The 27,749-nt window shown below is 40.7% G+C and overlaps 1 protein-coding gene across 1 annotated transcript in view; it reads left to right on the plus strand.

Annotated features, from left to right (window-relative positions):
• The window catches only part of DNAH8 (dynein axonemal heavy chain 8), a gene marked incomplete at both ends in the record, with an annotated part of 333,524 nt that overhangs the window by 60,750 nt on the left and 245,025 nt on the right, over positions 1 to 27,749 (plus strand). The window contains 6 exons of the mRNA XM_079713152.1: positions 246 to 326; positions 943 to 1,059; positions 1,848 to 1,967; positions 14,882 to 15,017; positions 16,022 to 16,134; positions 17,986 to 18,092. Coding sequence (XP_079569278.1) covers positions 246 to 326; positions 943 to 1,059; positions 1,848 to 1,967; positions 14,882 to 15,017; positions 16,022 to 16,134; positions 17,986 to 18,092 — 674 coding nt within the window. The remainder of the gene's footprint in view (positions 1 to 245; positions 327 to 942; positions 1,060 to 1,847; positions 1,968 to 14,881; positions 15,018 to 16,021; positions 16,135 to 17,985; positions 18,093 to 27,749) is intronic.

A 27,749-nucleotide genomic window follows, 5' to 3' on the forward strand; every position in this document is an offset into this window, starting at 1 on the left:
CATAAATCTAGAAAGACAAATAATAATTATGAAAAACATAAATCTAGGAATCTCCAATGACTTACTGTTTAAAGGGGATGCTCAGGTAATTTACAGGTGAGGAAAAAGTACAGCAAATTAGTATAAATAGTCAGCCTCCATCTTTCAGGGCTATGAGGAAACAGGTAAAATGAAACCTGAGTATGAATCAAAATATGACTATTGCTTTAAAATAAAGTAAAACATGCCATTTTGACTTTTAACAGGGTCTTCTGCAGTATTATGATGAGTTATGTCAGGAAGTGCCTCCTGTGTTTGTCAATCTGATGACCCCTAAAGTGAAAAAGGTTGGTAATATTGAAGGTTTATATTGACTTCCCTGTCGTTTAAAATTTGATTCCAGTTCTATAGATAATGGATTTTAGAACATCTATTCTTGCCAAAACCCTCTTTCTACTTCAACTTTATAGCTCTATTTTCCCTACAGGATGATTTCTTGTCTTAAGTTTTGTTGCCTTTGAAAAACAAATCTAAATAATGAGCACTTTCTAAGAATCCATGATTGCTTTATGGACAGCCAAAGATGATTAAAAACAAAATGTCACCTTTACTAGATATAATGGAGGGGAAATAGAATTAAGGAAATACAGCCTATAATATTTCCAGGTAATAAAAGGCAGCCTTTTTTTTTTTTTTTTTTTTTTGCGGTACGCGGGCCTCTCACTGTTGTGGCCTCTCCCGTTGAGGAGCACAGGCTCCGGATGCACAGGCTCAGAGGCCATGGCTCACGGGCCCAGCCGCTCCGCAGCATGTGGGATCTTCCCGGACCGGGGCACGAACCCGTGTCCCCTGCATCGGCAGGGGGACTCTCAACCACTGCACCACCAGGGAAGCCCAGGCAGCCTTTTTAATAAATGCAGATGCTCCTTTTTAATAATGGAAACTGTTTTTCTCTTTTTCTAGGTGGAATCTGTGTTGAGACAAGGGCTCACAATATTGACATGGTCATCTTTAACACTAGAAAGCTTTTTTCAAGAAGTTGACTCAGTTTTGGATATGTTCAATCAACTCTTAAAGAAGGTATGATGCATACATTTTTAAAAACTACATACATTAATACTCAGGCTGTAAGTAATGGTTTGATTATCTATGAAAGCTCTTTAAAGGGTGTGACTTTTAACTAAAAGAACATCCATTACGTTAAAAAAAAAAGCTTTATTTTTCTTTATCTGATTTGGGGCCTTTTCATTTAGGGTTGCTTTGTTCTTGTCCCCAAATTACCTTGCCTTTAATATGTTAAAATGATGGTTCAACACCACAGCGTAGTTTAGAAAATGGAATAGTTGTAGACTGTGGAAGATGGCAGGATGGAGTGCTTACATTTTAAGGCATCTAATGTTAATTAGATGAAGTAGTCATCCAGTTGGAGACTGTCTATTGATTTCTGATATGTTTGCTACATGAAACATGCGTATCTTTTTAGATGTGCTAGTCTGTCTGTGGTGGCAGCATAGTGCTATAGACAAAACCCAGAGGCTTGGGAGTCAGATAAACCGAGGTAGGATTCTTTGACTTTCACCAGCTGTGTGTTCCTCCCTGGGTTACTTGACTTATCTGAGCCTTGGTTTCTCTAGCTGTAAAACTGGGATAGGACTGAAGGACATAACGCATATGAGGTTATGGCACATGTTGCTGCTCAATTAAACTTCAGTTCCATGTCAAGCACAGATGTACTCCTAAAATGCCCACCAAATTTTGCTTGGCTAAGGATGCAAGTTTCCAGATATAGCCCTCTAAATCAATTTATAACTCAAGGGCATTTTGGATGAAAGAGGATTTTTCTTCTATGTGTGTTTTCTCATTGGTAGATCAATGACTTATGTGAAATGCATATTGATACAGTTCTAAAGGAGATAGCCCAAACAGTGTTAATTTCCCTGCCAGAAAGCGGTGCTACCAAAGTAGAAGATATGTTGACACTCAATGAGGTATGCATTTATATATTATATTTTATTCATAGAAATATTGGCTCATAAACCTAAAATGTGAATTTGCAATCTAAAAGTAGAAATCTCTGTCCGTGGCATTTAGACATTCTGGGGGCTTTTTGGACATCCTCAGCTCCAAAGACTTATAAGGTATCAACAGCTCAAGCCCAGGGTCACACCTTAGACATTATCTTAAAAATGTCCTCAGCCTCATGCTGGAGTCCCCTTGGGTCCTGTCAGTGCTCACTGCTCTTCTTCCTCTGTGCATGTTCCCAGGGCAATATCATCTACACTCATGGTTTTAACTACCACATCCTTCCCCCTTAAGTCATCCATACACCTGGGTGTCATCCAGCCTCCTTTCCTCACTTCCATCCCCAAACCCAGTCAGTCTTTTAGGGCTTAGCCAGGTTTTGCCTCTTACTAAGATTCTGCTTGAATTGCCTCTTCTTTTCCATACCTACTACCCTTTTCTTAGGTCACGCGTTTATTTATTTATTTTTTGAGCAGAGAAAGGTTTATCACAAGGGCCATGCAAGGAGAACGTGTAGCTCATGCTCAAAAAGCCTGAACTCCAGATCAGGCTTTTAATGCTCATTTGAGTTTAGCATGTGATGTTGTGATCTAACTGGTTTCTCTGCCCCCATATTTGGCCCCATTATATCCATCATCCTCCACCTTGCCACCAAAGCTGATGGTGGAAACTCTCCAGCTTAAATCCTTCAATGGCAGTGGCACCCACCTAGCCTCCTCAGCATCACATTATAGTGATCTTATTTGATTACCCAGTTATCCTCCATTGGCTCAAAAGCACAAAAACAGGAACCCTGTCTAATCATTTTTGAGACCTGGCACATAACACAGTCTTTCTCAAAAGCACTTATTTTATGTTTTGTTCAAAACATAAAGTGAAGGCATTTTTCTTTTTTGCCTGCCTTGTGCTTCAGCTACACCCATGTTGCTGGTTTGGGTCACCTTGCTAATGTCCTTTTCAAGACAACCAAGGATGGCTCCATCTCAAGGGATCTAACCTGACCCATGGGAAACAGGTGCCTTTGTCTGTCTTTCTATGGAAATGCAGCTTCTTCTTCCCAGGACACCTTTCTGTGCCTTTTGGGCAAGCCAGCCAGCCTCTTGTTTCAGGACTACTTAGGCATGGGGAAGCCCCTCTATTCCCAGATTGTAAAGGTCATGGATCAAGGTCTCTGAGTAGCTCTTTTGAAATTCCCTTCACTTATTTCTACCAAATCTCTATCAATGATCAAACTTCCCTTCTATAACCTCAAGGTGGGCAATGTGCTGAGGGTTACCTCCCCTGCTACCTTTGGATAAACTGCCTTTTTCATAATGTGTAAGATCTTAAAAGCATTTGTTCTCAACATTGGGGCCTTGTCTGTAACGGAGACGGCACTAAATGACCAATTTTAACATTCTGTGTTCAGAGTATGCAAGTTTACAATGATTATATCTTCCTGGCCATTTTTCTCTTTTATCATTGTTAAGCTTTTTATCCTTAAAGTCTATTTTGTTTGCTATCAGTGTAGTTACACCAGCTGTTTTTGGTTATTATTATCCAGATATATCTTTCTGTATTCTGTTATTTTCAACCTTTCTGGGTTCTCCTATTTTAGGTTTTCTTTTGTAAAGAACATTTAGCTGGATTTTGCTTTTAATCTACTCTGAAAAATCCCTGTTTTTGAAAAATTGGTAATTTTAGTCTATTCACATTTATCCTATCAGTATATTTGGATATACTTCTACTCTCTACCCTCTTACTTTGAATTTTCTATTTACCCAAATTTACTTATCTGTTTCTTGAAGTTACTTTTTCAAATGTATGTGGTCTTTTATATAATCTTCTTCCTTTCTCTTTTTAAAATTCTACTTCTTCATTTAGATATTTAAAATATATTTTACAACAGTCCCATTATCTGAAGAAATTGGAGATCTAATTCTGCTCTTTGCTGTCTCTGTCAAATCTTGCTCAGGATGGCTTGTGTCTTCATGTTTTTAATATTTTGGATTGTGAGCTAATTTGCACATGTCTGTTTAGTTGAGAGCCTGTCTCTTTTTATTTGCTCCTGTGTGGTACCTAGGAGTTTTACCAACTCAGTCGAGAGTTTGAGTTAGTTTCTCAGACGATAGAATTTCCAAAACTCCAAGGTAGTATAGATATAATCTCAAGTGCTAAACCTGTGTGAGGTGAGCTAGTGGTTGTAAATTTCCAAGGGAGACGTTGTCCATCTACCCCAGAGCCTCAACCAAGATTGCTAACTGTGCTTGAGACCGCAGCCCTTGATTTGCCTGGTAACATGTGGGGGGAGGGGAAGGGTTCCAACCTCCTACCCTTGTGAAAGGATCCAAGGCTTCAGGTGGTTTTTTGGTTATGGGAAAAAAACCTACAAAAGTTGTAGCTTCAGCTTACTTTTCATTTTAGGCCTATGTCTATTTTTTTTTTGAGATATAATGTGTATACAGCAGATTGCACAAATCTTAAGTGCACTATTCTGTGAATGTTTACATATGACACACCGCAGTAACCTTCTCCAAGAGCAAGATATATTTTTTTAAAGATTTATTTATTATTAATTTATTTATTTTTGGCTGCATCATGTCTTAGTTGTGGCACACAGGATCTTCGTTGAGGCATACGGTGCGCAGGCTTCTCTCTAGTTGTGGCATGTGGGTTTTCTCTTCTCTAGTTGAGGCGCACGAGCTCAGTAGTTGTGGTGCGTGGGCTTAGTTGCCCCATGGTATGTGGGATCCTAGTTCCCTAACCAGGGTTCGAACCTGTGTTCCCTGCATTGTAAGGTGGATTCTTTACCACTGGACCACCAGGGAAGTCCCAATCCAAGAGCAAGATATTGAACATTTCCTTCACTGCAAATGATTCCCTCCTGCTCCATTCCAGGCAACAAACATCCTCTACCCCAAAGTAATCACCATTTTGGCTTCTGTCACTGTATATTAGCTTTACCTGTTTTTGAACTTCACATAAGTGGAATCATGCAGCATATATTCTTTTTTTTCAAAGTTTTTTTTTTTTTGATGTGGACCATTTTTAAAGCCTTTATTGAATTTGTTGTAATATTGCTTCTATTTTATGTTTTGGTTTTTTGCCCATGAGGCATATGGGATCTTAGCTTCCCTGACCAGTGATTGAACCCACACCCCCTGCACTGGAAGGCAAAGTCTTTACTACGGGACAGCCAGGGAAGTCCCACACATATTCTTTATGTCTGGCTTATTTTGCTCAGGGTCTGTGAGATTCATCTGTGTAGCTGTGTGCGATAGTGGGTTCTTTCATTCTCATTCATTGCTGACTAGTATTTAAATTTCTGAGTTTATTTCAATTTATGTATCTGTTCTACTGTTGAAGGCCTTTGGATAGTTCATAGCTTTCAATTATACACTGAGCATTCTTGTACATGGTTTTTTTTGTGTGAACCTAAGCACCTATTTTGGTGGGTATATTCCCATAAGTGAAATGGCTGGGTCATAGTCATAGATCATGAATATATTTAACTTTCGTAGAAACTTTCTTTTTAGAGTTGATGTGTTTGAATTAGGAACCAAACAGGTTCACACATTGCAATTGATTCATATACCTCTTAAGTTTCTTTTTATCCTCTCCCCTTTCTTTGCTTGTACCTTTTGTATTGCAGTAAAATATACATAACACAAAATTTATAATTTTAACCATTTTTTAGTGTACAGTTCAGTGGCATTAAGTACATTCATAGTGTTCTGTAACCATTACCACCATCTGCTTCTAGAACTTTTTATTATCATCTACGCAGGAACTCTGTACCTATTAAACAATAATTTCCCATTTCCCTCCCCTCCACCCCAGACTGTGGTAACCTCTATTCTACTTTCTATCTTTATGAATTTGCCTATTCTGTGTATGTCATGTAAGTGAAATCATACAACATTGTCCTTTTGTATCTGCCTTATTTCACTTAGCACAAGTTTAATCCATGTTGTAACATGTATCAGAATTTGATTCCTTTTTAGAGCTGGATAATATTCCATTGTATAGATATGCCACATTGTGTTTATCCATTCATCTGTTGGTAGACATTTGGGTTAGCTATTGTGAATTAAGCTAGTATGAGCACTAGTGTATAATTATCTGAGTCCCTACTTTCAATTCTTTTGGATATATACTCAGAGTGGAATTACTGGATCACATGGTAATTCTACGTTTAGCTTTTGAGAAATCACCAGATACTTTTCCACGGTGGCCATACCATTTTACCTTCCCACCAGCAATGCACAACAAGGGTTCCAATTTCTCCACCTGCTTGCTGACAGTTGTTATTTTCCATTTTTAAAAATTAAAGCATTTTTCATAATAATCTGAATGGGTATGAAGTCTCATTGTGGGTTTTTTTTTTTTTTTTGTGTGGTACACGGGCCTCTCACTGTTGTGGCCTCTCCTGTTGCGGAGCACAGGCTCCAGACGCGCAGGCTCAGCGGCCATGGCTCACGGGCCCAGCCGCTCCGCGGCATGTGGGATCTTCCTGGACCGGGGCACGAACCCATGTCCCCTGAATCGGCAGGCGGACTCTCAACCACTGCGCCACCAGGGAAGCCCTCATTGTGGTTTTGATTTGCCTTTTCCTAATGACTACTGATGCTGAGCATCTTTTCATGTTTTTATTGGCCATTTGTATATTTCTCTGGGGAAATGTCTATTCAAGTTTTTTGGGTTTTTTTTTTGCCATCTTCCTTCTTTTTATGCTCTTCATTTGTTGAAGAAATGGGATCATTTGTCCTATAGAATTTTCCATGTTCTAAATTTTGCTGATCATATCCTAGTAGTATGATTTAACATAGTAACATATTCTTCTAACCCCTGAGTTTCCTGTATATTGTAATTAGCTCTGGAGGATTGATTCAGTTCAGGTTCAATTACTTTCCCTTTTCCTGACTGAGTAGTTCACAGGTGACACTGTGTACTTCCTATTGCATCACATCAGGAGGCACATTTTATCAGGCTGTTTCCCTTTTCTTGATATTAAGATTAATTAGTGGGCTGAGGTGCAGTCAGCTTTATCCATTATTATAAAGTTTCCCACCAACCTTTCACCTGAAAAGTTTAACAGCCTTTGATTATTATTGCCTAGAGCCATTATTGTTGCCTAGAGATTGCAAAATGTTGATTTTCTAATTTTAGCATTTATGGATAAAATATTTCTATAAAGAAGAAATTTCCCTCATTATCTGGTTGGTTACTGTGAAATAATGTTTGTACAGAAAGGTCAAGTCCAATGCTTCAGTTTTCCTTTTATATACCAGTTTTCAAAATAATGAGTTGGCTCACTAGCAACTTCTAAAATACCCATTGCAGTTTAAATTATTTAAAGATCATTATGAATATATGGATTATTATATATTTGAGGGATTCAGTCTATTGCAGTCATTCTTTTTTATGTTTAAATTTTCTCATCTTTGTCCAGTGGAATACGTACGACAGGCTGGCTTCTATGTTTTTGATATGACTCCAGTAGTCTTTGAAAGCTTTCTTTCTTCCTGGAACCGTAGGAAATCTTAGGCTTATCTTGTACATTTCCTGCCCCAGATCTGGGATTACTAATTTTTCTAGTCAGCCCTCATTCCTTTCAGTGTTACTTGTGGAAAATAGTATTTGGAGATCACAACCTAGGTGCTAGGAAAGGCACTCATTGTTAACTTTTAGCTATTCTTATAGTATTATTTCTGCATCTCTAACTAATATACTTGGGGTACTATTTCTTGAGTTGGCAAATAGAGTCTGACCTATTTCCTGGGCTCCGTGTTATTCTAGGAGGGAGAGCCCTTCAAATGCTGTGTGGGTCTTTTTTCACCAATTGAAATTTTCCAGAAAAGTCTCCTGTTTCCTGCCTGGGGATGAGGGGTAATTTCCTCCTTGTCATTTTCTTCTCACTCATTCTAGAATCTGACTGTATATACTTCATACCAGATCTTACTTATAAACGGACAGCATATGAAGGAGTAGAGAAATTTCTACATTGGTTTCCTTCATTTTGTCCCCTTTATAATGAAAATCATTTCTATTGGTATGTGCACATAACTGTTCTGACACTATCCACTGCTCAGTGGGGTGAAATTCACACTACCAAAGAAAATTTACTTTGAACATACGAACAAAAAACTTTCATGTGCATAGAAAAAGAAATAAATCACACAAATGAGGCAAATTAGGATAGATTAAAGGTGACTAAGTGTGAATGTGGTGGTTACATTGATGGCACAAGTCAAAACACAGGAAGTGGAACTTTGAAGAGCACCTTTGTCAATCAGTATGCCCCAGTCACTTGCCCTAGAGGGATCTAAGATCTAGTAACACATGAGCTACCTTCCCACGAGCCTATCACTAGGTGGACCATTACAGTGAAGACAGAATAACATATGTAATGACAAAGCAAGTTGGATAACACTTTGGGCAGAAATCAGTTTTGGAAACATGCTATATATAACGTTAATTTTGGGGGACACATTTAGTTTGCACTAACCAGTGGTTTCAGACAATACTGGGAACCAGGACTATTTGCGGTAATGACAAGTCCTCCTTATCTTGGAGCACCTAATTGTGGTTGTAGGACAGATTATGTTAATTATTAAAAAGCTACCTTGTGTTAGCTTCAAATCTGTCCTTCTACTCTATGATGCTGGGGATGGGACTCTGCCAATTACATTTATCCTTGGCCAGCTGGCTCCCTTTTAGGCTTTGCAGAGGGGGTGATAGGAGGCTGGACAAGAGAGAATGGGCTTGCTCTTTCCTGTTTTGCCTCTTGTTGCGCACACCTTTACATGAGCTATAGCTCTTCACCCTGGCAGTGGCTGTTAGTTCCAGGCCCTAGCTTTTTCCAGCCTTTCCGGAATCAGCCTTGTGTGCCTCTCAGATGTACCAGCTTCAGAAGGTCCCTCTCTGAGCTTCTGAGCCAGCAGCGCTAGCCAGGCACCTCCCTCACTTCCCAGTTCCAGGTTCCAATAACTGCACCCTCCTCCGTGGGCTCCCCCGCACCCTGGAACGGGCACTGCTTCCTGCGGTTACTGTCTCTCTGTGACCTCTGTGTCCCTTTTTGCCTTTTTGGTCCTTTAATAGCTGTTTAACCAATTTTTTATATTAAATTTTCTCATTCTGTCTGTTAAAATAGCTGGTGTGGCATCTGTTTTCCTTACTGGACCCTGATTAACATACCTGTATATTGGTAGATATACAAATGGAATAGAAAATTCAGGGAAATATTATGATCCAAGTTATGATAGGAAAACACTGGGAAATACATGAAAAGGTATTAAAAATTCTATCAGCAAAATCACCCTGGCTCCATGCAGACAGAAAGTAGATTAGTGGTTGCCAGGGTGGTGGAGATGGGGGAGTGGGGAGTGACTAATGGGTATGGGGATTCTTTTGGGGTGATGGAAATGTTCTGGAATTAGATAGCAGTGATGGGTTGCCCAGCTCTGTGAAGATACTAAAAACCAATGAATTGTGCACTTTACAAGGGTATATCTGTGTTATATGAATTATATCTCAATTTTTAAAAATAGGAACACCCCCCTCCCCACCCATAAAATCAGTTTGGCTGCCTTCCGGTCCATCCCCGGCCCACTCCTCGGCGTTGCAGTCTGTTCTTCACTGACTTGTAGGAATGGTCTTATTAATCTTCAATGACTAGTTAGTCTTCCCAAGAAGAGATGCTTTACTTTGTGTGGCCCCAGCTGGTAGTGACACCATATAGAGGCAGTTTTTGCAATCTGTTGTGCCATGGCATTATTTTGCCACTTGTTAAACAAAAGAGGATGGCTGGGCCACTGGGTCACCAACTGAGACAGGAAATTTCTTTGCAGTGGAATGTGTACATCTAAGTTTCTTACTCCTGGCTTTTATGGCATTGTGAGTTGTCATGGTTATCTGAGATGATCTAATTCACCAAGAACCAAATGTGAGTTCTTTTTTTTTTTTTGCGGTACATGGGCCTCTCACTGCTGCGGCCTCTCCCGCCACGGAGCACAGGCTCTGGACGCACAGGCTCAGCGGCCATGGCTCACGGGCCCAGCCGCTCCGCGACATGTGGGATCTTCCAGGACCGGGGCATGAACCCGTGTCCCCTGCATCGGCAGGCGGACTCCCAACCACCGCGCTACCAGGGAAGCCCGAATGTGAGTTCTTTGATCAGGGTTCAGGTACTAGGATGGAGCTGGGAATATTGTGTATGGGACAGTGCCAGTGAAGATCCCAGCAAGGTGAGACACCTCAGGAGTTGCAAGAGAGAGAGTCATCAGCACTGCTGGGGCTGAAGGTACCAAAGAAGGAAACAGTGCTTTCAGAATCCAGTAAAAGTGGGAACCATATGGGAGGGCTCATCCCGTAGGAGCTGAGTTTGTGAAGAGACACAGCCTCTACCAGAGATACAGCCCTACCGTCCTCTACCAAGGAGGGAGTGAGAATTACCCGCCCTACAGCTCTCTTTTCTTCTGCTAGTGCTTCCCATTGGGTCAAGCCCAACTGGAAGTCAGAGAATAAGGGAGCCCCAGGAGGCAGCTTCCCTCTGCACAGAGCAGGGCAGAGAAGAGCTGAGAATGGGCTGCAGGGGGCAAACGGAGAATAACCAGAACCTGGAGTGCCTGGCAAGATGGCCTTGACAGAGTTGCAGGGATTATTTATAGTTTTCTGAATTAAAGTCATATAAATAGTTGCACAGCCAGAGCTCTTGGTACATTGCTGACTGCTTCTGCATCCAACTCTTTCCTTCTGGTTCCATGGAGAAAGTTCCCAGCTCTTTTCAAATTTGAGGTTCTCCACACACAGGCTCTAGATTCCATGCCTTTTTGCCTTCTTGGCAACCTTACTCCACCAGTCTTTCTTCCTCTTCTAGGTCTTCAGCTTTGTCCTCTCTACGGGACCCCTCCCACCAGTAGTCTAATATACTCTCCCCTTTTCTTCGCCAACAAACAAAAACATTTGCATATCTTCTTCATTTCTTATTCACAACTAAACTTCTCCAAATGCTCACACATGCTGCTTTCACTTTCCCATCTCTCATTTCCCTGCTCCATTTCCTCCCCCAGTTCCTGCTTCAAATTATTTCTGGTACTAGCTATTATTTTGACAACTTTATTGAGATATAATTCACATACCATATAATTCACCCATTTAAATTGTACAATTCAGTGGTTTTAGAATACTCACAGAGTTGTGCAGCTATCACCACAGTCAATTTTAGAACTGTTCATCACCCCCAAAGAAATACCATACTCATTAGCAGTCATTACCAATTTCCTCTCAACCCTCCTAGCCCTGGGCAGCCACTAATCTACTTTCTGCCTCTACAGATTTGCTTATGGTAGGCATTTCATACAAAGGGAATCATGTAGTGTGTGGTATTTTGTGACTGGCGCTTTTGTCACTTAGCACAGTGTCTTCAAAGTTCATTCATATTGTCCCATGTATCTGTACTACATTTCTTTTTACTGCTGAATAATAGTGCATTGTATGGATGGGCCACGTTTTAGTTATCCATTCATCAGTTGATGGACATATAGGTTGTTTCCACTTTTTGACCATTATGAATAATACTGCTGTGAACATAAATGTACAAGTTTTGCAAGGACACGTTTTCATTTCTCTTGGGTGTATATTTAGGAGTGGAATTGTTGGGTCATATGTTAACTCCAAGTTTAACCCTTTGAAGAACTGGCAGACTTCTCCAAAGTGGCTGCATTATTTTACATTCCCACCAGCAGTGTATGAGGGTTCCAAGTTCTCTGCATCCTTGCCAACACGTATTATTTGTGTTTTTGATTATAGCCTTCCTAATGGAGTAAAGTAGTATCTCATTGTGGCTTAAATTTGTATTTCCCTAATGGCTAGTGATGTCGAACACTTTTTCATGTGCTTATTAACCTTTTATGTACCTTCTTTTAGAAATGTCTGTTCAAATCCTTTGCTCATTTTAAAATTGGATGATCTGTCTTTTTATGTTTTAGTTGTGATAGTTCTTTATATGTTCTAGATACTAGTCCCGTATCAGATTGCAAAATTTTTCTCCCAGTCTGTGGGTTGTCTTTTCACTTTCGTGATGGTGTCCTTTGAAGCCCCAAAGTTTTAAATTTTGATGATGTCCAATTCATCTATATATTTTTTTTGCTGTTGCTTTGCTTTGGTGTCATATCTAAGAAAAATTTGCCTAATCCAAGATCATGAAGATCCATGCTTATGTTTTTGTAAAGAGTTTTATAGTTTTTGCCCTTACATTTATTCACTTTAAAAAATTATTTATTTATTTATTTATTTATGGCTGCTTTGGGTCTTCGTTGCTGCGCCCGGGCTTTCTCTAGTTGTGGCGAGTGGGGGCTACTCTTCATTGTGGTGTGCGGGCTTCTCATTGTGGTGGGTTCTCCTGTTGTGGAGCATGGGCTCTAGGTGCACGGACTTCAGTAGTTGCGGCTCGCAGACTCTAGAGCACAGGCTCAGTAGCTGTGGCACAAGGGCTTAGTTGCTCTGCGGCATGTGGGATCTTCCTGGACCAGGGATCGAACCCGTGTCCCCTGCATTGGCAGGCGGATTCTTCACCACTGCGCCACCAGGGAAGTCCCTCGCCCTTACATTTAGATCTATGCCTCATTTTAAGTTAGTTTTTGTGTATGGTCTAAGGATCTAGTTTCATTATTTTGCAAGTGGATATTCAATGGTCCTAGCCCCAATTATCAAATTCCATTAACTTTATTATTATATAGTGTTGGAAACATACAGAAGAATTTATGTGGCATCTTCCCACTTATTCCTGTGACCCTGTTCTTTTAACATAAAAGCTGACTTTATGTTGTTTTGTCTAGGTTTCCAGAGATATCATGGGAGTACCAAGATAAACATATGTGTTTAATCTGTCATGTTTGACTAGTAGTCTGGTTTCTTTCTTAGGGGATTTCAAAGCAAGTGGAGGGGATGTGTAAATAAACATGTGTGTCCAATCTTCCATGATCAGCTGTGAGTGTCCACTTGCTTAACACTTGTTTTCCTTGCTAGACTGAAGTGGCTCTCAACCACCATTGTCATTCCAAAGTTTAACACTGTGTTGAATAAATTAGAAAGGGTGGAATGAGCGAATGATGGAGCAAAATCTGAAGAGTTCGTGGGGGTGGGGAGAATCAGAGAGTGTCTTCAGGTGGGAGGAGGAACACCGTTTCCCCTGAGTCTGAGAAAAGATGAAGATGGGTTCAGATACAGATGAGGTGGTATAAATCAGGGGGACAAACTTTCAAGTCTCTCTCTCTCAATCTAGTAACCAAGAAAGGAACACATGAAGGCAGTACAGAGGGAATATGGGATGTCCCAAGACTTAACTGGGGAGAGGTTGCATAGATAGGCTCGGGTTCCTTTGCAGAGGTGATTTTGAAGGCCCAAATTGGCTGCTACCATTAACTTTTCTCTTTCCTAAGACACATGGACATTGCATGTTAAAGGGCTGATTCAATTCTATAATCCAGTTTTCTTTTCTGAATTTAGTTCTCCACTTCTTCCTAAAGGCTTTGCAGACTGTTAGAAAAGTTCAAAAGGCAAAAAGCACAGGCTTTTAGAATCATGCAAAGCTGGTTTCAAACCCCTATTCTTACCACCTACTGTGTGACCTTGGGCAAATTTTTAATTCTTTCTGATAGTCAGTTTTCTCATCTGTGAAATGGGTACAGTAAAATTACCTATCCCAAGAGGTTGTCATTTAGTTAAATGAGTTCATACACATAAAGCTCTTAAATTGATGCCTGGCATACAACATCATACTCATTTTAAAAACCTTATCACATTTGAATCTCACAACAACACTTTGGATTGTCCTTTTCATTCTTTTTCTTTTTTTTTTTATAAGTTTATTGATTTAGCTGCATTGGGTCTTTTGTTGCTGCATTGGGACTTTCTCTAGTTGTGGCGAGCTGGGGCTACTCCTTGTTGTGGTGCACAGGTTTCTCATTGTGGTGGCTTCTCTTGTGTCAGAGCACGGGCTCTAGGTGCGCAGGCTTCAGTAGTTGTGGCACGTAGGCTCAGTAGTTGTGGCTCATGGGCTCTAGAGCACAGGCTCAGTTACTCCGTGGCATGTGGGAACTTCCCGGACTGGGGCTCGAACCCATGTCCCCTGCATCGGCAGGCAGATTCTTAACGACTGCGTCACCAGGGAAGTCCCTCGATTGTCCTTTTTAAAAACCATTTCTCGTGCTTCCCTGGTGGCACAGTGGTTGAGAGTCTGCCTGCCGATGCAGGGGACACGGGTTCGTGCCCCGGTCTGGGAAGATCCCACATCCCACACGCCACGGAGCGGCTAGGCCCGTGAGCCATGGCCACTGAGCCTGCGCGTCTGGAGCCTGTGCTCCGCAATGGGAGAGGCCACAACAGTGAGAGGCCCGCGTACCAGAAAAAACAAAAAAAACACAAAATAACCATTTCTCGTTTTCAACTTTGACACCTTCATCTCCTAGGCCTTCAGACTTCTTTCTTTTTGCCCATATGAATGGAACTGTAGATCTCTGTGTGTGAATGAGTCAGGTAAGGTCAAAAACTTTGAATTTGGGACTTCCCTGGCAGTACAGTGGTTAAAACTCCACGCTTCCACTACAGGGGTGCAGGTTTGATCCCTGGTCGGGGAACTAAGATCCCGCATGCCACATGGTGCAGCCAAAAAAAAAAACTTCGAATTTTTCTTCTTTCTCCTTTTCTTTGCTTGAGACATAGCAGCTGTTTCAAGCTGCTTTTAGCCATTGACACTTTGGGGTCTGAACCATTATGCTATTGGCCGCTATCTCTAGGTATTTTCAAATGGCATTAGAGTTTGATAAGTTGAAGTCATATTAATAAGTTTCACAGTAGTTTTAAGTATCTGGAAATTAATAGTCATTTCTTTATTTAATAGACATACACAAAAGAATGGGCTGAGGTTCTAAACCACAAAAGTAAGCATGTGGAAGAAACTGTCAAAGAACTTATATCAATATTTGAGACTATTTATGAAGTTAAATACAGTGGGAAAACAGCAAAACAGTTACCAGGTAATGTGGCTGGTTACAATGTTTGAATCACAAGTGTTACAGATACGTTCTCAAGTAGGCACCTTGTGCTTAGCAGGCACCAAAATTCCATACTCCCAGAAGGAGAGCAGATGTTCAGCCTAAACCACACCGTTTGCAGTTTAGGCACAGGGAGCCCTTTTTATGAGTTAGGGAATGGTGGGCACCCCTCTGAAATCCAAGTTCATAGATACTTACTGGGGACCAACCTTGTAAGCAGGCCTTTCCATGGATATCAGTCTCTGGCCTGCTATGTTAAGTTTTTTTTTGGTACAGCATTCTACCATGCTGGCTGTCACACTGTGTGGGGATGGCATCTAGTGAGTAGAGGCCAAGGATGCTGCTGAATATCCTCCATGGCATAGGACAGCTGCAACAACAAAGCATGTCAGTAGTGCTGAGGTTGAGAAACTCCAGCTTAAACAAGTATTTGCCCCATCTCTTCTTTCTCTGAGAGGTTTTCCACTTAGTTTAAGTAGTTTTCATCAGAAGTATCAAAAACACGAACTTGTCAGCTTAAGACGGCAAACCCAAAAAGGTAAACAGGTATTTTAGAAAGAGAGCCTGTAAAAAAAACCCCCTCTTTAAATGTTTCTTAATTCTAGATACTAATACAGAGTACAGTATTTTTTTTTTTTTTTTTTTTTTGCGATACGCGGGCCTCTCACAGTTGTGGCCTCTCCCGCCGCGGAGCACAGGCCCCGGACGCGCAGGCCCAGCGGCCATGGCCCACGGACCCAGCCGCTCCGCGGCATGTGGGATCTTCCCGGACCGGGGCACGAACCCATGTCCTTAATAGAATGTTAATTCTGTTGAGATGGGTGATTTAAATTGAATTCAAGGGTGATTTCCCCCAGCAACAAATTTTTAATTTTTAAATTAAGAATTTTTTTTAAGAAGGAGCTTCCTAAGAAGGTTTGCTTGTATAGAATAAACCAAATGCCAAGTATTAACTGTTACATTTTTGTTTTATCTTTTATCTATAGAACAGAGAAAACATGTTGTTTTTGGAAGTGAAACAGAAGAGGGTGAAAGTGCTGATTATGAGACTAATATTGTGCCTGAGGTTGATGTTAATGATAAAGATGAATTTAAAAAGGTATTTATTGTAAAGCAACCTTATGCAATTTCACAGAATTATGACTCATAGGATTGTAGATAACCCCAAATGGTGTTTTTTTTTTTTCCAGGCAGTTCTGCAAGCAGTCTGTGTGGATTTATAACAAAATCCAGAAAATATAATCTTCAATTCTATACTGTAGCATCTGACAAGATACAGCAATCCTTACAGTTTTCCCCAACACTGTCAACTTTTAATGCTATTCTGTCACTTACAGTTTATATAGTTATCTCCCCCTATTGTGACTGACCGTGTTTTCTTATGTAGTAAATGTCACATCTGGGATTGTAGTGCCAATCCATTTGACTCAAAGTGGAGAACTTTGTTCTCAGTTATTGTTTTTAATAGAATTACCTGTATTGCAAAACCGGATTTTGATTCTCTTGGGGTCCAGGGATCTGCATTTTTTATTAACACTGTGGACTCTCCCACAGGAGAAACCCAAGGTGGGCAGATTCTCACATTATGCTGAGCTGTGTTGAGAATGAAAGTTGAGGAGGAGACATGGGGATTCTTCATCCTTCTTAGGCCTTCTTAGGCCTTCTGGTCGTGCATCAACTCTAAATGCCACTCCCACATTTGTACTAATTCCTGCTTTCTCCTGCTCCCGTCAGTTTTCTTTTAATCCTCCGTACTCATCTTTTCATTCTTTCTCCATTTTACATTCTTTTACACTCTCTAACCCCTGCCCTAACACAGTCTTGGAAATAAACAGCACATGTTTGTTTCACTTTCACCTTCTGGCTCAAGGATGCTATCACTAATTTATCAGGAAACACTTTCCCGCTGAGTCTAGATTTTAGCTGTAGATTGCTTCTCAGTACCATGCACCAGGCAGCCACTATCAGTTGGTGGGGGTCAGCAGGAGAGTTCTTTGCTTCCAACTGCATTCCCTTTGACACTGGCTGGGGTCCTTAGAGCAAGACTGAGTACCATCAGAGCCTCTCAAAATGGGAGATCACTTAGAGCTGCATCAGTGCAGACATGTCCTAAACAGCCTCTGCCTCTGAAATCCATCTTCCACATCGCTTCCACAGTGGTCTAATGTAAACATCTGATTATGTCATGCCTGCACTTTAGCCTGGTAGTTGACCAACCTGATCATATTCCTCTTTGTTCACACCTGATAAGCCTCCCTTCTGACCCAACTCAACCTGACTGGCCCACCCAGACTCAGAGGGTCAGGGTGTAGGGTGGAGAGGAACAGTGTGGCCAGAGCCTGGCTCCGGATGTGTGAATCACTGTGCAAGCAAGACGTAGTGCCCAGATTCCTGCCCAGGCTCAATATTTATTCTGTGCTCTGACCAATAAATGTGGCTACTTCTTCTCTGGTGGGAAAGAAGGGCTTGCACAGAGGGACAAACCATGGTGCCAGGACGGTGGAAATTTCATCCCATGTATTTTAGTATCATACATTTTAAAATATGTTTATCTACCAAGCTGAGATTTTTGAGGTTGGAGACTACATATCCTCTTGTGCCCACACCTCTCAGCATTGAAAAGTGTGCCACACTTAAGTGCTTCAATTTTGTTGAGTGAATTACTGAAAATTGAGCAAACCAGGATTGTTTTCAATTAGCTGTTTTTGAATTTTGGCTTTTGAGTAAGGCCTTATTTGCTAGGGTGTTTATGAAAGCACACCTTTCATGTATTCTTACTTGTTTAAAAAAACAAGTAATTTAGGATTGAATTTATTTCTACAATATAATTGAAATTGTATAGTTTATTATTTTTCATCTTTGGCATGTCACTTCTAATATTGTATTATTGCTTTGGGGGTGTTAGAGTTTTTATTTTTTGTACTAAATTTAATATGATTTCTCATTACAGGAATGTAAAGAGGTCTACGCTTTTTTCTCTCATCAATTACTAGACAGTCTTCAAAAAGCTACACAGTTATCTTTGGACACAATGAAAAGAAGAATATTTGTTGCCAGGCAAGTTGAAAATATGCTAAATATGTCTGGTAATACTATCACAACATAACGCTAAAGCACTTAATTTTTATTAATTAATTTTAATAATTGTAAAATTTAAAACACGGCATTTATGAAAAGACTGTATGAAAACAAGCATGTAATACTGCAAGAACAGTGATAAATGAACTGCCATGTTCCTAGCACCCAGGCCAAGACGAAGAACACTGAACACTACTAGTACCCTTACTGGTCCTTCCTCTGCTCACCCAAAGGTAACCACTATCCTGAACCTGATGTTTATCATTGTCTTGGTTTGCCTGACAGTTTACCCCATGTTTGTATCATTTAATTTGACTGTATTTGAAATGTGTTCAGTATTGTTTTTGAGATGCATCTATGCTGATATACTTTATTTTCACTTCTGTATAGCTCAAGTATACACAATCTGTTTTATCACTTCTACTGGTGGTGGTTGTTTGGGTTGTTTCCAGTTTGGGCTATTGTGAACATTCTTGTGCATGTCTCCTGCTGCACCTGCTAAGAGTGGAATGGCTGGGCCCTGGGCTCTGTGCATGCCTCAATTTACCAGGCAGTGCCTAGCATGAGAGTGCCTATGGATCTTCATCCTTGCACACAGTTGGTGTCATTCAGTTAAAAAATTGTTGCCAGCATATAGGGTGTGAAATGGTGTCTCACTGGGATTTAAATCATTTAAATCATTTTCCTGGTTACTGATGAGGTTAAACATATTTTCATGTTTATGAGCCAATTTGTGCTTTCTCTTTTTAAAAATTTGCCTTCCCTTCCCTTCCCTTCCCTTCCTTCCCTTCCCTTTCTTTCCCCCTCTCTTCCTCCCTCCCTCCCTCCTCCTCTTTCCCTCCCTTGTTTCTTCCTTCCTTCTGCCTGTTTTTCTATTGGATTGGATTTATTCATGGATGGTCTCAATATATTATTTTGTTGATGATACTTTTAAACTTCTATTTATGATATTCTTTGCTGAGTTTAAAATATTCAAATCTATCAATTTTTTCCTTAATAGTTTATGATTTTTATGTCTTTTAAAAGAAATCTTTCTGTACTTCATAATATCTTCTAAAAATTTTAAAGTTGTATCTTTTGCAGTTAGGGGTTTAATCCACATGGTATTTATTTTGTGTTTAGTGTGAGGTAGGAGACCAGTATATTTTTTCCATTTGGTTAATTAGTTAAAAGAAAATTAATTTTTCTTTTGGAATGGTTATTTAAATTACACTGAATCTATAGGTAAATTTGGAGAGAATTAGCATCCTTACAATATTGAGTCTTCCATTCAGAGTCATGGATTACCTCTCCATTTATTTGTCTTTTTTATTATTTCTCAATGAAGTTTTGTAATTCCCTGTGTAAAAGTCTTGTACATTTTTGTTAGGTTTATTCCTTGGTTATTCATTCCTGAATTTTAATTTAATTGCACTATTAAAATCTCCCAATGTGACAGTGAAGTTGTCAAATTTTCCTTCTGTTTCAGTTGTTGTTTTATATCTTTTAAGGCTATGTTGTTAGGTGCATGTGATGTCATATAGTTAAGTCTGCCTAGAACACTGTTTATTTTATTTTTATTTGATGAGCCTCTTTATCCATATTAATCTTGATTTCTCAAATTCTTTTTAGGCTGTCATTAATTTTACTTTCCCAGAGTTTTTGGTATACCTTTTCTATCCCTTCATTTAATATTTTCTGTGAAGCTTTTTTGTTTTACCTTTTAAAAGCATAATATACCTGATATATTTTAATATTGACATAGAGTTGATTTATAACGTTGTGCCAGTCTCTGCTGTACAGCAAAGTGACTCAGTTATACACATATATATAGGTACATTCTTCTTTTATGTTCTTTTCTATTATGGTTTATCACAGGATGTTGAGTATAGTTCTCTGTGCTATGCATTAGGACCTGTTGTTTATCCATTCTAAATGTAGTAGTTTGCATCTACCAACCCCAAACTCCCAGTCCATCCCTCTCCCTCCCTCCCTCACCCTTGGCAACCACAAGTCTGTTCTCTATGTCTATGAGTCTTATACCTGATATTTTTATTTAATCTGATTATTTCTGCCTTTTAAAAAATTTAATCTGCTTACATTTTTGTGATTTTTTAATATAGTTACACTTAATTTATGACATTTTATTTTATGGTTTCTTACTATCCGTTGTCTTCGGTTCATTTATTATCTGTTATCTTTGGAATGGATAATTTTCCCCTTTTATTCTCTTTCCTATACTTAAGTTCTTTCAGTAGTTACCTTCAAATTTAGAATACATATATTTAGCTCTATTTTTTAAAAAGTACTGTGTATAGTTTTTTCAGTTTTCTCATTTCTAACTACAAGGGCCTTGGCATGAAGTCTATCTACTTTCTCATTCTTTTATTTATTTATTTATTTTAACATCTTTATTGGAGTATAATTGCTTTACAATGTTGTGTTACTTCCTGCTGTATCACAAAGTGAATCAGTTATATGTATACATATATCCCCATATCCCCTCCCTCTTGCGTCTCCCTCCCACCCTCCCTACCCCACCCTTCTAGGTGGTCACAAAACACTGAGCTGATCTCCCTGTGCTCTGCAGCTGCTTCCCACTAGCTGTTTTACATTTGGCAGTGTATATATGTCAATGCTACTCTCTCACTTCATCCCAGCTTACTCTTCCCCCTTCCTGTGTCCTCAAGTCCATTCTCTATGTCTGTGTCTTTATTCCTGTCCTGCCCCTAGGTTCATCAGAAGTGTTTTTTTTTTTTTTTAGATTCCATATATGTGTGTTAGCATATGGTATTTATTTTACTCTTTCTGACTTACTTCACTCTGTATGACAGCCTCTAGGTCCATCCACCTCACTACAAATAACTCAATTTCGTTTCTTTTTATGGCTGAGTAATAGTCCATTGTATACATGTGCCATCTTCTTTATCCATTCATCTGTCGATGGACACTTAGGTTGCTTCCATGTCCTGGCTACTGTAAATAGAGCTGCAATGAGCATTGTGGTACATGACTCTTTTTGAATTATGGTTTTCTCAGTGTATATGCCCAGTAGTGAGATTGCTGGGTCATATGGTAGTTCTATTTTTAGTTTTTTAAGTAACCTCCATACTATTCTCCAAAGTGACTGTATCAATTTACATTCCCATCAACAGTGCAAGAGTGTCCCCTTTTCTCCACACCCTCTCCAGCATTTATTGTTTGTAGATTTTTTTGATGATGGCCATTCTGACTGGTGTGAGGTGATACCTCATTGTAGTTTTGATTTGCATTTCTCTAATGATTAGTGATGTTGAGCATCCTTTCATGTGTTTGTTGGCAATCTGTATATCTTCTTTGGAGAAATGTCTATTTAGGTCTTCTGCCCATTGTGTTGTTTGTTTTTTTGATATTGGGCTGCATGAGTTGCTTGTATGTTTTGGAGATTAATCCTTTGTCAGTTGCTTCATTAGCAAATATTTTCTCCCATTCTGAGGGTTGTCTTTCCGTGTTGTTTATGGTTTCCTTTGCTTTATGGTTTCCTTTCCTTTGTAAGTTTCATTAGGTCCCATTTGCTTATTTTTGTTTTTATTTCCATTTCTCTAGCAGATGGGTCAAAAAGGATCTTGCTGTGATTTATGTCATAGAGTGTTCTTCCTATGTTTTCCTCTTAAGAGCTTTATAGTGTCAGCCCTTACATTTAGGTCTTTAATCCATTTTGAGTTTATTTTTGTGTATGGTGTTAGGAAGTGTTCTAATTTCATTCTTTTACATGTAGCTGTCCAGTTTTCCCAGCACCACTATTGAAGAGGCTGTCTTTTCTTCACTGTATATTCTTGCATCCTTTATCAAAGATAAGGTGACCATATGTGCGTGGGTCTATCTCTGGGCTATTTATCCTGTTCCATTGATCTATATTTCTGTTTTTGTGCCAGCACCATACTGTCTTGATTACTGTAGCTTTGTAGTATAGTCTGTAGTTAGGGAGCCTGATTCCTCCAGCTCCATTTGTCTTTCTCAAGATTAATGTGCCATTTAAAGCTTGTGTTTCCTCATTTATTTTCATTTTGGATTATCTGTCCTTTGGTGAAAGTGGGGTGTTGAAGTCCCCTACTATGATTGTGTTACTGTCGATTTCCCCTTTTATGGCTCTTAGCATTTGCCTTATGTATTGAGGTGCTCCTATGTTGGGTGCATAAATATTTACAATTGTTATATCTTCTTCTTGGAATGATCCCTTGATCATTATGTAGTGTCCTTCTTTGTCTCTTGTAATAGTCTTTATTTTAAAGTCTATTTTGTCTGATATGAGAATTGCTACTCCAGCTTTCTTTTGGTTTCTATTTGCATGGAATATCTTTTTCCATCCCCTCACTTTCAGTCTGTATGTGTCCCTAGGTCTGAAGTGGTTCTCTTTTAGACAGCATATATACGGGTCTTGTTTTTGTATCCATTCAGATAGTCTATGTCTTTTCGTTGGATCATTTCATCCATTTACATTTAAGGTAATTATCGATATGTATGTTCCTATTACCATTTTCTTAATTGTTTTGGGTTTTTTATTGTAGGTCTTTTCCTTCTCTTGTGTTTCCTGCCTAGGGAAGTTCCTTTAGCATTTGTTGAAAAGCTGGTTTGGTGGTGCTGAACTCTCTTAGCTTTTGCTTGTCTGTATAGATTTTAATTTCTCCTTTGAATCTGAATGAGATCCTTGCTGGGTAGAGTAATCTTGGTTTTAGGTTTTTCCTTTTCATCACTTTAAAGCCACTCCCTTCTGGCTTGCAGAGTTTCTGCTGAAAGATCAGCTGTTAACCTTATGGGGATCCTTTGTATGTTATTTGTTGCTGTTCTCTTGCTGCTTTTAATATTTTTTCTTTGTATTTCATTTTTGATACTTTGATTAATATGTGTCTCAGTGTGTTTCCCCTTGGATTTATCCTGTATGGGACTCTCTGCGCTTCCTGGACTTGATTGACTATTTCCTTTCCCATGTTAGGGAAGTTTTCAACTGTAATCTCTTCAAATATTTCCTCAGACCCTTTCTTTTTCTCCTCTTCTTCTGGGACCCCATAATTCGAATGTTCATGTGTTTAATGTTGTCCCAGTGGTCTCTGAGACTGTCCTCAGTTCTTTTCATTCTTGTTTCTTTATTCTGCTCTACAGTAGTTATTTCCACTATTTTATCTTCCAGGTCCCGTATCAGTTCTTCTGCCTCAGTTCTTCTGCTGTTGATTCCTTCTATAGAATTTTTAATTTCATTTATTGTGTTGTTCATCATTGTTTCTTTGCTCTTTAGTTCTTCTAGGTCCTTGTTAAACGTTTCTTGTATTTTCTCCATTCTATTTCCAAGATTCATCTTTACTATCATTACTCTGAATTCTTTTTCAGATAGACTGCCTATTTCCTCTTCATTTGTTTGATCTGGTGGGTTTTTACCTTGCTCTTTCATCTGATGCATATTTCTCTGTCTTCTCATTTTGTTTAACTTACAGTGTTTGGGGTCTTCTTTTCGCAGGCTGCATGTTCATAGTTCCCATTGTTTTTGGTGTCTGCCCCCAGTGGGTAAAGTTGGTTCAGTGGCTTGTGTAGGCTTCCTGGTGGAGGGGACTGGTGCCTGTGTTCTGGTGGGTGGGGCTGGATCTTGTCTTTCTGGAGGGCAGGACCACGTCCGGTGGTGTGTTTTGGGGTGACTGTGAACTTAACATGATTTTAGGCAGCCTCTCTGCTAATGGGTGTGGTTTTGTTCTTGTCTTGCTAGTTGTTTGGCATGGGGTGTCCAGCACTGGAACTTGCTGGCTGTTGGCTGGAGCTGGTTCTTAGCGTTGAGACAGAGATCTCTGGGAGATCTCTCACCAATTGATATTACATGCCACTGGTAGGTCTCTGATGGTCCCATGTCCTGCACTCGGCTTTCCCACCTCAGAAGCTCAGGCCTGACACCAGGCCTGAGCACCAAGACCCTCTCAGCCACATGGCTCAGAAGAAAAGGGAGAAAGAAAAGAAAGAATAAAACATAATAAATAAAAAAAATAATTAGAATAAGAAAAATTTTAAAGTAATAATAATAATAAAAAAGAAGAGAGCAAAGAAACAATAAACAAATCCACCAATGATAACCGCACTAAAAACTATACTAAGATAAACATAAAAGTCAGAAACAAATCAGTCACAGACAGCAAACCCCAAGTCTACAGTTGCTCCCAAAGTCCACAGCCTCAATTTTGTGATGATTCGTTATCTGTTCAGGTATTCCAGAGATGCAGGGTACATCATGTTGATTGTGGGGATTTAATCCACTGCTCCTGAGTCTGCTGGGAGAGATTTCCCTTTCTCTTTGTTCTCACAGCTCCCAGGGTTCAGCTTTGGTTTTGGCCCCGCCTGTGAGTGTAGGTCGCCCTCTGGCATCTGTTCCCACCCAGACAGGATGCGGTTAAAGTAGCAGCTGATTAGGGAGCTCTGGCTCACTCAGGCTGGGGAGAGGGAGGGGTACGGTAATTATAATTGGAATGTGGGGCGAGCTTGTGGAGGCAGAGGGCAGCGTGATGCTGCAACAGCCTGAGGCGCATCGTGTGTTCTCCTGGGGAAGTTGTCCCTGGATCAAGGGACCCTGGCAATGGCGGGCTGCGCAGGCTCCTGGGGAGTGTAGGGGTGTGTGGGTAGTGACCTGTGCTTGCACATAGGATTCTTGGTGGCTGCAGCAGCAGTGTTAGCGTTTCGTGCTTGTCTCTGGGGTCTGCACTGATAGTCGCGGCTTTAGCCTGTCTCTGGAGCTCGTTTAGGTGGTGCTCTGAATCCCCTCTCCTTGTGCACCCTGAAACAATGGTCTCTTGTGTCTTAGGCAGTTCCAGACTTTTTCCCGGACTCCCTCCTGGCTAGCTGTAGCACACTAGCCCCTTCAGGCTGTGTTCACACAGCCAACCCCAGTCCTCTCCCTGGGATCTGGCCTCCGAAGCCCGAGCCTCAGCTCTGAGCCCCCATTCGCCCCGGAGGGTGAGCATACAAGCCTCCCGGGCTGGTGAGTGCTGGTTGGTACCGATCCTCTGTGTGGGAATCTCTCCGCTTTGCCCTCTGCACCCCTGTTGCTGCGCTCTCCTCCATGGCTCTGAAGCTTCCCCCCTCCACCACCTGCAGTCTCCGCCCACGAAGGGGCTTCCTAGTGTGTGGAAACCTTTCCTCCTTCATGGCTCCCTCCCACTGGTGCAGGTCCCGTCCCTATTCTTTTTTTTTTTTTTTGGTACACGGGCCTCTCACTGTTGTGGCCTCTCCCGTTGCGGAGCACAGGCTCCGGACGCGCAGGCTCAGCAGCCATGGCTCACGGGCCCAGCCGCTCCGCGGCATGTGGGATCTTCCCGGACCGGGGCACGAACCCGTATCCCCTGCATCGGCAGGCGGACTCTCAACCACTGCGCCACCAGGGAAGCCCCCGTCCCTATTCTTTTGTCTCTGTTTTTTCTTTTTTCTTTTGCCCTACACAGGTACGTGGGGAGTTTCTTGCCTTTTGGGAGGTCTGAGGTCTTCTGCCAGCGTTCAGTAGGTGTTCTGTAGGAGTTGTTCCACATGTAGATGTATTTGTGGGGAGGAAGGTAATCTCCACGTCTTACTCCTCTGCCATCTTGAAGGTCCCTCCATCATTGTTGTTTGATGTTTTACTTTTTACCTTTATTTTGAACACTCAAAAATAATTTATTTACTGGTATATTTTATTAAAGTCTCCAAGTTCTTGTGTATTTATTTTATACTCCTGGTTTCTCAGGGTGTGTGAGGTGTAAACTCTGTTATTCTTCATTTTAAGTCCGAAACGATTTGACTGGATAAAAAACTTTTGTTTGTCTCTCAGCACTTTCAAAGTATTTCTTCATTTTTTTCCTGACCTGTATATGCGGGCCTCTCACCGTTGTGGCCTCTCCCATTGTAGAGCACAGGCTCCGGACGCGCAGGCTCAGCGGCCATGGCTCACGGGCCCAGCCGCACCGTGGCATGTGGGATCCTCCCAGATCGGGGCACGAACCTGTGTCCCCTGCATTGGCAGGTGGACTCTTAACCACTGGGCCAGCAGGGAAGCCCCTGACCTGTATTCTTGTTGATGAGAAGTCTGCAGTGAGTCTAACTAAAAATTGTATTTTATCCTTGATGTTCTGTAGTTTCCTTTCCTGGTGTGGATTTGTCTTTATTTAATCATGCTTTGTTCTCAGAGTACACTTTCTATTTGAGGGCTTATAGGGTTCCTTAATCCTGGAAAACCGTCAGCAATTTCCTTTTTTAGTTATTGCTTCTGAGACATTCTCTTGTTATGGAACTCCTATAGTTGAATGTTGAGTAAGTTGACCACATAATTGTCCCATCTAGGACACTCTTTTGAGTGAAGAAGCACTATCCAGATGAAATGTTAGGATGGACTTAAACCAGAACTGTCCTGGGCACCATGGACACGTGACCACCTCAGATGTTGCGGCATCTCAGTCTGTCTTTCCTGTCTCCTAACTAGTCTGTCATATATTTTTGTCTTTTTGCCTTTCTGGGTTATGTTATGGGCAAGTATCTCTGTATCTAGCCTAAAGGCGATCTCATCTACTGCATCTTAAATATTTCAATTAGTACTTTTTTCCTTATCCTCCAGATACTGTATCATTCCTGCCTTTTTAGTTTAGCAATTTATTATTTTTTGGAAGATTGCTTTCATTTATCTCTTTGAACATTCTCAATATATTTATTTTAGAGTTTGTCATACTTCTATACATTGAACTTTATCTGGAGTGAGTTTTTGTTTCAATTATTGATATCTTTAGTCCTCTTTCTTACTGTTAGACTTATGCATGCATATTGGGATTTTAGTTTGTAGACTCTCCTTGAGTGAATCTTTTTTTGTTTTTGTGTGTTTCTCTCTTCTTCCCTCCCTATCTAGGAGTTTCACTTTTGCCTCCACATGACTCTTGGTACCTTAAGTGCAGAACTGGGTCCTATTTGTTCACAGTTACATATCCCCTGAAGAGATGCTGGGAAATGGCAGGTTTAGCCGGGGAGCACAGAAGTGACCCGGCTTAGTGGCTTATTGGGCATGCTGTGGATTTGCTTCTTTCACCCCAGGCCCACATCTTTTGGAAAAGCTGCAGCTGCAGGCAGTAGGTTGACAAACTTTATCTTGTTGTTGTTTTGCCTCTCTTTACAAGTGGGGGAACATCACTTCAGTGTCTGGCTTCAGGTAGCAAGCCTGGATGAGTCCCCTCTAACACGGACTACTTCAGTCCCCCAGAGTCCACAGGGGCCAACCTCCCACTCTCACTGCCTATTTCCTGACCAGAGCCCTGGCCAGGCTGTTGTGTGTTTCTGATGCGTTCCTGATTTGTGGAGATCCTAATCTTGTGTTCGAGCATTCTCAAGTCCTTCAGAGTCTATCCATGATTGTGATGTGTTTGGCACAAAGAGGTATTTTTGAAGTCTGAACTCACTCTGCCATGTTAATTTACAACAGTACTGATGTGGTTTTTGAAGAGGTATACATGAGTATAATATTGCAGAATCCTCCCTTGTCTAAGACATCTTTCTCTTACCCTCACCCATGAAGGCTAGTAGGTCAACTTGGATCACAACCACTTTCTCTCACACTCCACAAATACTATTTCACTGGCTTCTTCTTCTTCTTCTTCTTTTTAATGCTTCCTTTTTCATTTTTATTTGTGGCAC

The sequence above is a fragment of the Hyperoodon ampullatus genome (genome assembly GCF_949752795.1).
Source record: "Hyperoodon ampullatus genome assembly, chromosome: 10".
Taxonomy (NCBI): domain Eukaryota; kingdom Metazoa; phylum Chordata; class Mammalia; order Artiodactyla; family Ziphiidae; genus Hyperoodon; species Hyperoodon ampullatus.